Source organism: Heptranchias perlo, chromosome 1 (genome assembly GCF_035084215.1).
Source record: "Heptranchias perlo isolate sHepPer1 chromosome 1, sHepPer1.hap1, whole genome shotgun sequence".
Lineage (NCBI taxonomy): Eukaryota > Metazoa > Chordata > Chondrichthyes > Hexanchiformes > Hexanchidae > Heptranchias > Heptranchias perlo.
Genome location: NC_090325.1, coordinates 152,074,982 through 152,087,361, shown reverse-complemented (window position 1 = coordinate 152,087,361; position 12,380 = coordinate 152,074,982). Strand labels below are relative to the sequence as shown.

The window sequence follows — 12,380 nt, the reverse complement described above, 5'->3', positions numbered from 1 at the left end:
ACTTACCCTTTAATTGATTTAAATTAAAATAAAATTAAACGGATCCCACCAATCACACTGGAATTAAGTGATATACTCAAGGGCCCCTGCTTAACAGTCGTCCCCGCTACACAAAGAGACCGGAGTAACCACAAAATATAAGTTTAGAAAAATTGAGAAAGAAAATACTCACCAACCAATCACTTACCTGCTTTTTGGTGACGTCACAATACGAATACTTTTTGCTTCCCTCTCCCGGAACCTGGATTTATAAACTGCCTCGGGGCTCACCTTTAGTACAGCCCATCGCCCCCCCCGCCTCGGGGCTCACCTTTAGTACGGCCCATCGCCCCCCCGCCTCGGGGCTCACATTTAGTACGGCCCATCGCCCCCCCCCCCCCCCCTCGGGGCTCACCTTTAGTACAGCCCATCGCCCCCCCCCCCCCTCGGGGCTCACCTTTAGTACGGCCCATCGCCCCCCCCGCCTCGGGGCTCACATTTAGTACGGCCCATCGCCCCCCCCCCCCCCCCCTCGGGGCTCACCTTTAGTACAGCCCATCGCCCCCCCCCCCCCTCGGGGCTCACCTTTAGTACAGCCCATCGCCCCCCCCCCCCTCGGGGCTCACCTTTAGTACAGCCCATCGCCCCCCCCACCCTCGGGGCTCACCTTTAGTACGGCCCATCGCCCCCCCCGCCTCGGGGCTCACATTTAGTACAGCCCATCGCCCCCCCCCCTCGGGGCTCACCTTTAGTACGGCCCATCGCCCCCCCCCTCGGGGCTCACATTTAGTACCCCCGCTCCCCGCCTCGGGGCTCACCTTTAGTACGGCCCATCGCCCCCCCCCCCCCCCTCGGGGCTCACCTTTAGTACGGCCCATCGCCCCCCCCCCCCTCGGGGCTCACCTTTAGTACGGCCCATCGCCCCCCCGCCTCGGGGCTCACCTTTAGTACCCCCGCTCCCCGCCTCGGGGCTCACCTTTAGTACGGCCCATCGCCCCCCCGCCTCGGGGCTCACCTTTAGTACCCCCGCTCCCCGCCTCGGGGCTCACCTTTAGTACAGCCCATCGCCCCCCCCCCCCCCTCGGGGCTCACCTTTAGTACGGCCCATCGCCCCCCCCCCCCCTCGGGGCTCACCTTTAGTACGGCCCATCGCCCCCCCGCCTCGGGGCTCACCTTTAGTACCCCCGCTCCCCGCCTCGGGGCTCACCTTTAGTACGGCCCATCGCCCCCCCGCCTCGGGGCTCACATTTAGTACCCCCGCTCCCCGCCTCGGGGCTCACATTTAGTACCCCCGCTCCCCGCCTCGGGGCTCACATTTAGTACCCCCGCTCCCCGCCTCGGGGCTCACCTTTAGTACCCCCGCTCCCCGCCTCGGGGCTCACCTTTAGTACCCCCGCTCCCCCCCCCCCTCGGGGCTCACCTTTAGTACCCCCGCTCCCCGCCTCGGGGCTCACCTTTAGTACCCCCGCTCCCCGCCTCGGGGCTCACCTTTAGTACCCCCGCTCCCCGCCTCGGGGCTCACCTTTAGTACCCCCGCTCCCCGCCTCGGGGCTCACCTTTACTACCCCCGCTCCCCGCCTCGGGGCTCACCTTTACTACCCCCGCTCCCCGCCTCGGGGCTCACCTTTAGTACCCCCGCTCCCCGCCTCGGGGCTCACCTTTAGTACCCCCGCTCCCCGCCTCGGGGCTCACCTTTAGTATCCCCGCCTCGGGGCTCACCTTTAGTACCCCCGCTCCCCGCCTCGGGGCTCACCTTTAGTACGGCCCATCGCCCCCCCGCCTCGGGGCTCACCTTTAGTATCCCCGCTCCCCGCCTCGGGGCTCACCTTTAGTACCCCCGCTCCCCGCCTCGGGGCTCACCTTTAGTACCCCCGCTCCCCGCCTCGGGGCTCACCTTTAGTACCCCCGCTCCCCCCCCTCGGGGCTCACCTTTAGTACCCCCGCTCCCCACCTCGGGGCTCACCTTTAGTACCCCCGCTCTCCCCCTCGGGGCTCACCTTTAGTACCCCCGCTCCCCGCCTCGGGGCTCACCTTTAGTACCCCGCTCCCCGCCTCGGGGCTCACCTTTAGTACCCCCGCTCCCCGCCTCGGGGCTCACCTTTAGTACCCCCGCTCCCCGCCTCGGGGCTCACCTTTAGTACCCCCGCTCCCCGCCTCGGGGCTCACCTTTAGTACCCCCGCTCCCCGCCTCGGGGCTCACCTTTAGTACCCCCGCTCCCCGCCTCGGGGCTCACCTTTAGTACCCCCGCTCCCCGCCTCGGGGCTCACCTTTAGTACCCCCGCTCCCCGCCTCGGGGCTCACCTTTAGTACCCCCGCTCCCCCCCTCGGGGCTCACCTTTAGTACCGCCGCTCGAGTAGTTTTCTCTTGTTGCAGGTCTGCTGCTGCTTTTATTCCCCAATCTCAGTCTTCTACGTTCAGGTCCACTGCCGCTCTGTGGAAAAAGTTAGGAAAAGCAAGGCAAAGCAGCACCTCCTTCCCCCAACTCCCACACTTACCAAACTCTCAGCAGTTCACACTGTGATGTCCGCACACCGTGCTGTCGCACTGACAGGCCCCTGTATTTCTATAGTTTGTGACTCAGATGAGTCAGGCCTGCCCCACCTTCAGGTACCAGTTTAATTTAGCTAACCAATTAACTTACTACAGCAGCTCTCTCTGCTAATGCCTGACAGAAACTTAAACTTTAAAATTGAACTTAAACAGTTGAAAGCAATATGCACTAGATTTTAAAGAGATTAACCCTTAAACTCCCACACTTACCAAACTCTCAGCAGTTCACACTGTGTTGTCCGCACACCGTTGACACATGGGACTACGATATAGTGGCAATAATAGAGAGCTAACTCAAAGAAAGGGAGGAATGGGAACTTAATATTCCTGGCTACAAGATATTCAGGAAAGATAGGGACAGAAAGAAAGATGGTTGGGGGGGCAGTGTTGGGGGGTGGTAGTATTGATGAAAGAAGCTATTATAGCACTGGAATGGGATGAGCTAGTTGAAGGGTCAAAAACAGAATCTATTTGGTTAGAATTAGGGAACAATTGAGGAGCTGCTACGCTACTGGATGTATACTATAGCCCACCAAATAGTGGGAAGGAAATGGAGGAGCAGATTTACGGGCAAATTGCAGAATGATGCAAGAACTTCAGAGTAGTAGTAATGGGGGACTTCAATTATCCTAATATAGACTGGGATAGTAACAGGGCAAAGAGGGGGAGGAATTCTTGAAATGTGTACAAGAGAACTTTGCATCGGTCTTCACTAGATGCTATTTATGTAGCAGTAAAGGAGGAGATAGTAACGGTATTGAATAGGATAAAATAGATAAAGAGAAGGTACTTAAAAGGTTGGCAGAACTCAAAGTAGAAAAGCCACCCAGTCCAGATGGGATGTACCCTAGGTTACTGTGTGAAGTAAGGGTGGAAATTGCAGAGGCTCTGGTCACAATCTACCAATCCTCCTTAGATATGGGGGCGGTGCCAGAGAACTGGAGGATTGCAAATGTCACACCCGGCAATTACAAGCCAGTTAGCCTAACGGTGGGGAAACTTTTAGAGACAATAATCCGGGACAAAATTAATTGGCACTTAGAAAAGTATGCGCTAATAAATGAAAGTCAGCACAGATTTGTTAAAGGAAAATCATGTTTGACTAACTTGATTGAGTTCTTTGATGAAGTAACGGAAAATGTTGATGAGGATGTTGATGTTGTGTTTCTGGACTTTCAAAAGGCATTTGATAAAGTGCCACATAATAGACCTGTTAGCAAAATTAAAGCCCATGGGATTAAAGGGGCAGTGGCAACGTAGATACAAAATTGGCTGAGGGACAGAAAGCAGAGACGAGTGGCGAAGGGTTGTTTTTCAGACTGGAGAGAAGTATACAGTGGCGTTCCTCAGGGGCCGGTATTAGGAGCACTGCTATTTTTGATATATATTAAAGACCTGGACTTGGGTACACAGGGTATAATTTGAAAGTTTGCAGATGACACGAAACTCGGAAATGTCGTAAACAATGTAGAGGATAGTAACAGACTTCAGGAGGACATAGACAGACTAGTGAAATGGACAGACACATGGACAGAAAAGTGTGAAGTGATACATTTTGGTAGGAAGAATGAGGAGAGGCAATATAAACGAAATGGTACAATTTTAAATGGAGCGTAGGAACAGAGAGACCTGGGGGTGTATGTACACAAATCTTTGAATGGCAGGATAAGTTGAGAAGGCTGTCTAAAAAAGCACATGGGATCCTTGGCATTATTAATAGAGGCATAGAGTACAAAAGTAAGGAAGTTATGCTAAACCATTATAAAACACTGGTTAGGCCTCAGCTGGAGTATTGTGTTCAATTCTGGGCACCACACTTTCAGAAGGAAGTCAGGGCCTTAGAGAGGGTGCAGAGGAGATTTATAGAATGGTACCAGGGATGAGGGACTTCAGTTACATGGAGGGACTGGAAAAGCTGGGATTGTTCTCCTAGGAACAGAGATGGTTGTGAGGAGATTTGATAGAGGTAGTCAAAATCATGAAAGGTCTAGACAGAGTAGATAGACAGAAACTGTTCCCATTGGTGGAAGCTAGGGTTGTTCTCCTTAGAGCAGAGAAGGTTAAGAGGAGACTTGATAGAGGTGTTCAAAATTGTGAAGGATTTTGATAGAGTAAATAAGGAGAAACTGTTTCCAGTGGCAGAAAGGTTGATAACCAGAGGACACAGATTTAAAGTGATTGGCAAAAGAACCAGAGAAGACATGAGAAAACATTTTTTTACACATCAAGTTATGATGATCCGGAATGCCTACCTGAAAGGGTGGTGGAAGCAGATTCAGTAGTAACTTCCAAAAGGGAATTGGATAAATACTTGAAGGGAAGACATTTACAGGGCTATGGGGAAAGAGCAGGACAGTGGGACTAATTGGGTAGCTCTTTCAAAGATTCAGCACTAATTGATGGGCCAAATGGCCTCCTTCTGTGATTTTTGACAATCTAGTCACCTCAAAGTCTCCTATTTTCTGATGAGAATAAGCCCAATTTTTTTTTATCTCTTTATAACCAACATTGCAGAGATTTGGCATTGCTTTCTTGTCCTACACTATAGCCTCTCATGGGCCTTAATACTGTTTCTGTGGTATGGTTGCACATGGTATTTCAAATGGACTCTAACCAGTGTCTTGTGTACTAACACCATCATCTCTTTTGATTTATCTTCTCTCATTTGCTCTACCTCTGATTTGTACCATCTTCACACTTAGAGATTTTGGGCTCGATTTTAGCACCCGCGATCGGGTGCGTTCCTGGTGGGGGGGGCTACGAAAATTGGGGATTCCCGGGGCGGGTCGGGAGCCCGGCTCCAACCCACCCCACTGACTCACTGACATGCGCACGCAGCCCCCGCATGTGGGACTGCCACTTAAGGTATTTATTTAGGTATTTCAGGTCGTTTAGAGACCTGATTAACATGCTATTTTTGGAGGGGTGGGATTTTGCAAACAACTGGGACTGTTTCCCGTACTGGGGGAAGCACTCCCAGTTCAAATGGACGTGTTGCAGCCATCAGCCTGTGGCAGCTGCAAAGGTCCATTTGACAGGTGTGGGGGGGGGAGACCCTCACTCATTGCAGGAGGCCACTCTGTCACTTTGGACAAAGTTTGGCTCCACCACCCTCCTCCTAACAATAAAATTCATCAACTTGCACACTTACCCCGGTGTCCAGACACATGTACCTACCTTGCAGACCCCCTCTGATGTGCATCTTCCGGATGGGGGCCGCCGTAGCTGCAGTCATGACTTCCTTGGAGGGCGAACAGCATCACCAGCCTCGCCGGCCACGCCGTCCACCTCTGACACGTGGAGCTCCAGAACACAGTACTGTGACACATCCACCTGCACAGCAGGAGGGAGGGCAACCGCAGAGAGAGATGCGTCGCAGAGGGCACTACCCTCGCCACAGGGTCCACAGACCGAGGCTCAGCTTCCTGGACCTTTCTGAGCAGCAGTGCACACGGAGGCTCAGAGTCACTCGACATGTAGTCGTGGACATCTGCAGCTTCCTTCATGCCGAGCTGCTCCCGGCTGGCCCGAGCACCATCTTCTTACCTGTCGCTGTCAAAGTTACCACTACCCTCAACAACTTCTCCTCCGCATCCTTCCAGGGTGCCACCGGAGACATCGCTGACGTCTCTCAGTCGTCTGCACAAAAGAGCCCTGCAAATACACCTACACCCACTCTGCAGTGACACAATGGGTGGCATCAGTTGTGGGTCTTCATAGTGATCCTCAGGAAAGGGCATTATTGCACAAACCAGACAAGATTTGTAAAGACGTGGCAGTAGTGGTGCCAATATAATATGTTATGTGAGTTGATCAGAAATTCAATATAAGTAAAAACCATGACAAACCCTCAAACACCCTTGTGCATCCCCTTCATGCTCACGACACGTTTGCCTTACGCTTCCTACTGCACGTATGTGATGCATGCCCTGTGGCTGCAGCACAGGTAGTGGCAGGTTGAGTGAGGCTGACTGTGAAAGAGATGCACGAGAGGGTGAGTATGAGATGGAGCCATGAGATTGTATGAGGATTGGGTTGAGTGGTAGTGGCGGGATGAGTACTGGCGAGGTGAGTAAGTGCAGGTAAGATGAGGATGAGTTTTGAGTGGGTGTGAGGAGTGATGTGACAGAGTAGTGTTGGCTGTGCAGAAGGAGATGTGGGGTGGGGGCACTGATGTGGCAGACTGATGTAGGGGAATGAGTACGTGTACTCACTTTGGCTGACCTACTTAGGTCATTGCAGCGCCTCCTGCACTGTATGCAGATGCGCGATATGTTGGTGGTGCTGGTGACCTCCTGTGCCACCTCGAGTCAGGCCTTCTTGGTGGCAGAGGCAGGCCGCTTCCTCCGGCCCGCCGGGGGGATGATCTCTGTCCTCCCCCTCCTCCTCACCCCATCCAATAAGAGCTGGAGTGAGGCATCATTAACCTGGGAGCAGTCTTCCCCCTGGGGTTTTCCATGCTGTAATTTTTCCTATTTCTTGCAACATCAGTCAGTGGAGGACTGCCCCTTTAAATAGAGCTCCTCCAGCTGACAGACCTTACTGCTCATGCGCAGTCCGCCCGCCGCGCAGCTTAGCAGCGGGGAACCCGGAACAACAGGTAAGTGGCTCCAATCAGCCTGCGATTGCGCGGGGAGCAGACTGATTTCACCGGGCGCGTTACCCGTGCGCCCAATCGATCCTCCCGCCGCGAACCCACTGCCATGGTAATATCGGGCCCTTTGCTTTCAATACCATTTCTTACTTCTTTAATAAAATTTCTTGTGTCCTAAGTCATACATTTTCTTCCTCTTTGGTGAAATGTTTGTCTCTATTTTCTCCTTTCTAACTATAGTTATTTTCTACCTTCATTATACTTTTGATATACACCAATCATAATAAATAAAATGGAGTTGAGCTGCAGAACAGCCATGATCTAATTGAAAGGCAGAACAGGCTTGAGGGGTTGAATGACCTACTCCTGTTCCTATGTTCCTATAAAACCTTTCTCTACAATCACATTGCAGCAAGGATTCTTGTCAATCGCATTTTATTTTAATGTTTTTTAAATATATTAATAAAATATCTCTGAACTACACCGTATGTGCCCCTTGCACTATTTGTATCATGAAGTATTTTGAGAAAATTTACATCAAAGACTATTAGACTTGAGTCACAGGCTGCTGGTTATAAAGAAAAAAATTGGGTTGTAGCCACCATGACACTGCACCCATGCTCAGACTGAAAGTGTTTGATAGTAGTGTTCCTTTAAATGTGAATTCTGAGGTGAGTGGATTATCATATACTGCTAGAAATAAAATGGTGGAGACATTATCTGCACAAACCTGAAACTCCATTTACAGCACACTACTGTAGACATGCCTGGAGCTACACAAGCCTTAGATTCGATTAAAGGAGCACCTGCCTTTTTTCTCTTCCAGAATTTAACTTTCTTGTGATTTAATTTTGTTTCTTTTGTAATTCAACCTGCCTCTCAACTCACCATCCACACACCATAAACCTCAACTTGCATCCGATCTCCACCCAGATCCTCCTCCCCAACATCTGGCCTATCCAGATACACAGTATAATTTCTTTAGCCTGGGAGCAGTGTCACAGGAGATCCAGTAGTGTGTTCATAATGTGTTACTGACTTAATCCCACTCTGAGCCAGGACCTGACTTTCAGGCAGAAATTCCAGCAGATCAACTGATCTTGCCTCACTGAAACAAAGTTGTGGCTTTCAATGGGACAAGCTCCTTGCAATGTAAAGCTTTGGATGATGCAGTGTTTTAAAAATATTCCTATCAAATTACAGGAGCAGATTATACTCTATTAAAGCCAGCCAAGGACTGTACACCCATTGAATACCCCAAGCCAGATGGAAAAATCAGCTTTGACCTTCTGTCCTCCGTGGCCCTTAGTGGGACCAATCATAATCATGATCAGCCAGCGCACTTGACTCTATTGGATGATAGTATACCAGTAAACAGGAACTTGGCTGAGTTTGACGGACCAGAGCAAAGATTCTGTCCTGCAGGTATTTTATTTTTTTTAGCCAATCTGGGGTTTTCAGAAAGTTTTGACAGTGCATTCTTTTCAGACGTAAGAATATGGGCAAAACCTTGCATAATTTTCTGAATGGCTTGCAGTTATTAAAGAAGTTTTTTTTTACAGCTGATACCCTTTGAAAAATCAGACTATTGTAAATAACTATAATTAATATTCCTTTTATACCGGGTTTTATTTTTTAAAAATAAAGTGAATATAAGAAGGCCCGTGTCACCTTCTGGGAGCAAGGGAACTAGTTATCTAGAGTTGCTGAAGTTGTTAACATGAGTTGAATTAATCACAATCCAAGCTACTTTGGTAATCTCATCATTTCAGCTGTCTGTTAAATTCATCTCCTTTTCAATCTATCTGGCTAAATAACCTTGAGTCAATTCCTGTAAAGTAATTAACGTTCATCTGAAATAAACTTGTTCAGGCTCGGGACTCAGAATAAACGTATTTCAGTTGTACCAAAGTCAAACTTTATATAATTGAGGAATAACCAAAACTATTCTCCTTCCTTTTCCTGCCCCCACTACGATTTTCTCCCCTTGCCTCTTTTTCATGAACACATAGTAGAGTGCATTTTGATGAAAGTTCCCTGATGTTTTGCCCAACTGATCATTTTTGATCCATGAGCCTGGGCATTGTGAACCATATAACCACAGAGGTATCATTTACCAAACTTGACCCTGTTCTTGGCCAACAGCCACACAAATATACTTCCAGCAGGGGTCACTGATGAACGATTGTGTGTAGGAACTATAGCGCTTTGTTTTTCTTTATTTTACTTTTTCTAACCTAGAGATGTTGAGGCCAATTGAACCATCAACCACTATCCCAATTGCGATCAGAGATCAGCTTTTTTTAAAAAAAATGAGGGGTATGTTATTCTCTTGAGTCTTACACAACAGGGTTAGCTGCTCTTGTAAGAGTCTGGTAAAGACTCTTCTGCCGCCAAATTCGGATGAATGGGAAGTGTCAAAACAGCACTGTCTCAGGTAAGTTTTGATCTTGCATTAGTTTGTTAAAACAATTGACATAGTTTAAAAACCAACTTCAGATTTGGTTTCTGAAGTAAAAATTAATGGGATATGGTTGCTAAGTTGGAGTTTTTAGATGAACGATATGTAAAAATCTTGAAATTCTGTTGTTATGGATGCATTTTGTAAATGAAAAGGATCCATTGACTGTCTCTCGCACCTCTCCTGACAGTACTTTTGAGTAGCCCACTGAGGAGTAAACGGTCTGAGCTGGGGTAATTCACCTATGAGATTCTGTGGCTCAGTTAGTAGCACTCCCGCCTCTGAGTCAGAAGGTTGTGGGATCAAGTCACACTCCAAAGACGTGAGCACATAATCTTGGCTGACAATATAGTGCAGTACTGAGGGAGTGCTGCACTGATAGAGGTGTCATCTTTCGAATGAGACATTAAACAGAGGTGGACGTAAAAGATACTAAGACATTATTTCAAAGAAGAGCAGCAGAGTTCCTCCTGGTGTCCTGGCCAATATATATTCCTCAACCAACACCAATAAAACAGACCATCTGGTCATTATCTTATTACTTTTTATGGGACCTTGCTGTGTGCAAATTGGCTACCACATTTCCTACATTACAACAGTGACTACTCTTCAAAATGACTTAATTGGCTGTAAAGCACTTTTTCTTGACGTCTTGAAAAATGCTATATAAATGCAAGTTCTTTTTATTCCCTGCCTCCCTTCCTCAGCAATGGAAGAAGGAGAGAATGCATGTGGGCATTCCAGAGGTGAGCCTCTTGACTTTTTTTTTCTTTCCAACTGACACTACTGATGATTCCTGATAGTCTGGGAGATTTCTCTGCATTTTAGTGCCTACAAATGTTACTACTTAACTTCCTATAACCCGGTCCCTGTGGATATTTTGTCACATGAATCATTTCTTTCTTTCCCCCCCACCACCCCACCTTAGGTGTTTATGAGTATGTTCCTTTGGAAAGTGGTAACGGGATGAGGTTGCAGATTAATGCCCAGAATTGTGTCCATTGCAAGACATGTGATATTAAGGATCCTAGCCAGAATATCAACTGGGTGGTACCAGAAGGAGGTGGTGGCCCTGCTTATAATGGAATGTAAACAACCAACCAATCCCAAACTGGAGCTACAGTATTATGTACTGGCATATTGTATTTTTGTACCAGAATTGTTGGGTCAGCACTCAGTTTTTTAAATCAAGTGTTCGACTGTAAATCTAAAATTGAAGGATTAATTTTTTATACATTTCATTCTGATTTCACCAGTTCTGTATAAATTCCTCTTGGGATCAATTCTTCAGTCGGTGGAAATGTCAGTCAAACAGATCAAAATAAAACTCTGCCCAACATTTGCCCTTTTTTGATTTAGCTGGCTGAGCTGTCAGAACATCAGGAGTAGGCCGTATGGCTCCTCGAGCCTGCTGTGCCATTTAATAAAATCATGGCTAATTTTCGACCTCAACTCCCCTTTTCCCACCCGATCCCCCATATCGCCTGTGCATTTGCTAGAGACATCTAGTAGCAATTAATAGGCACCTCCATAAAATATGAAGCCTTTAATTTAGTCAGTTCACTATTTTAATTGTAAAAAAAAATTGAGTAATGTGGCACATTGAAAATGAGAATAAGGTTTTTTTTGGTACACTACTACAAATTAAAATTCTGGTATCAAAATTGATTTTAGCTGTATATTGCAGTGAATGGGAATTGCTTTGTACATTTGTTTGTTGAGAATTGATCTTAAGTGGACTGCTGTGTAACATTGAAAAGTAATTCTTACCAAGGAACTGCTGCTGTAAAAATACTTTAACACTAAATACAGATCAACCAAGGAAAAGTAGAACATAAACTTTCTTTTGAATCGCAGTTCCTTCATGCCTTTACCCAAAGTGCTAACCTTCAGCTGGATATCAGATGATAAAATGATACTTGCATGCACTTCTGACAAGATTTTTAAGTTGAAATATTATTTTGTTTAGCAAAAAAAATTTAAATTAATATGAACTTCCTTTAACAAAATATGAAGTACAAAAACAATGAATTGTAAACTAATGCAAAGCCTTATTGGGAGAAAGGATGATAGATGGGCGTCTTTTAATTACCAAAATTGGTGCTTACTGCTTCTGTGATATGAAAACAGTTCCAATAGTGGTGCTTTGGGTCTACTATTCATATCATTGGTATAACCTGATATATTTTATTGGTTTGTAAATAAAAACTTGTAAATTTTGTTCAGTTTCTGTAATAAAAATGAAAGTAATCATCTGTGCATTTTTTTTGTATGACGATATTAATTTTCCTGTAAAGCACACAACAGATCCATGTTTAAAATGTTGTAAATCCCCTCCCCTTCCTCCTGGAATTTAGGTTCCTTTGCACCATGATCAAGGGCAGACAAGTCACCCATTCAAAAGGACTGTTAGGAAGTGTCTAGGAGTAGATGTTCTTCATCAGTTTGGGAATTTTATCTTAATCTGTGAAGCGCCTCAAGATATCTTACTCTGTTAAAGGTGCTATATAAATGCAAGTTGTTGTTGATCTCGGGGTACAGATACACAAATCATTCAAAGTAGCAATGCAGGTTAAGAAGCCAATTTTAAAAAAAGGAAACCAAGCATTGGGGTTCATTGCTAGAGGAATAGAATTGAAAAGCAGAGAAGACCTGCTTACACTGTGGTCACTATATTCCAGGATTAAATTATAGCTTTGATGGACAGCTTGCATAGTTACATAGAGTCTATGGCACAGAAAGAGGCCATTCGGCCCAACTGGTCTATACTGGCATTTATGCTCCACACGAGCCT

The 12,380-nt window shown here is 47.0% G+C and overlaps 1 protein-coding gene across 2 annotated transcripts in view; it reads left to right on the top strand.

Moving 5' to 3' along the window:
- Positions 1 to 11,841, top strand: part of etfdh (electron transfer flavoprotein dehydrogenase) — a 51,179-nt gene extending 39,338 nt beyond the window's left edge. For both annotated transcript variants that reach the window (XM_067992680.1, XM_067992672.1), the window contains 2 exons: positions 8,329 to 8,550; positions 10,515 to 11,841. In XM_067992680.1, coding sequence (XP_067848781.1) covers positions 8,329 to 8,550; positions 10,515 to 10,678 — 386 coding nt within the window. In that variant the 3' untranslated portion in view covers positions 10,679 to 11,841. The remainder of the gene's footprint in view (positions 1 to 8,328; positions 8,551 to 10,514) is intronic.
- Positions 11,842 to 12,380: the final 539 nt, after the last annotated feature.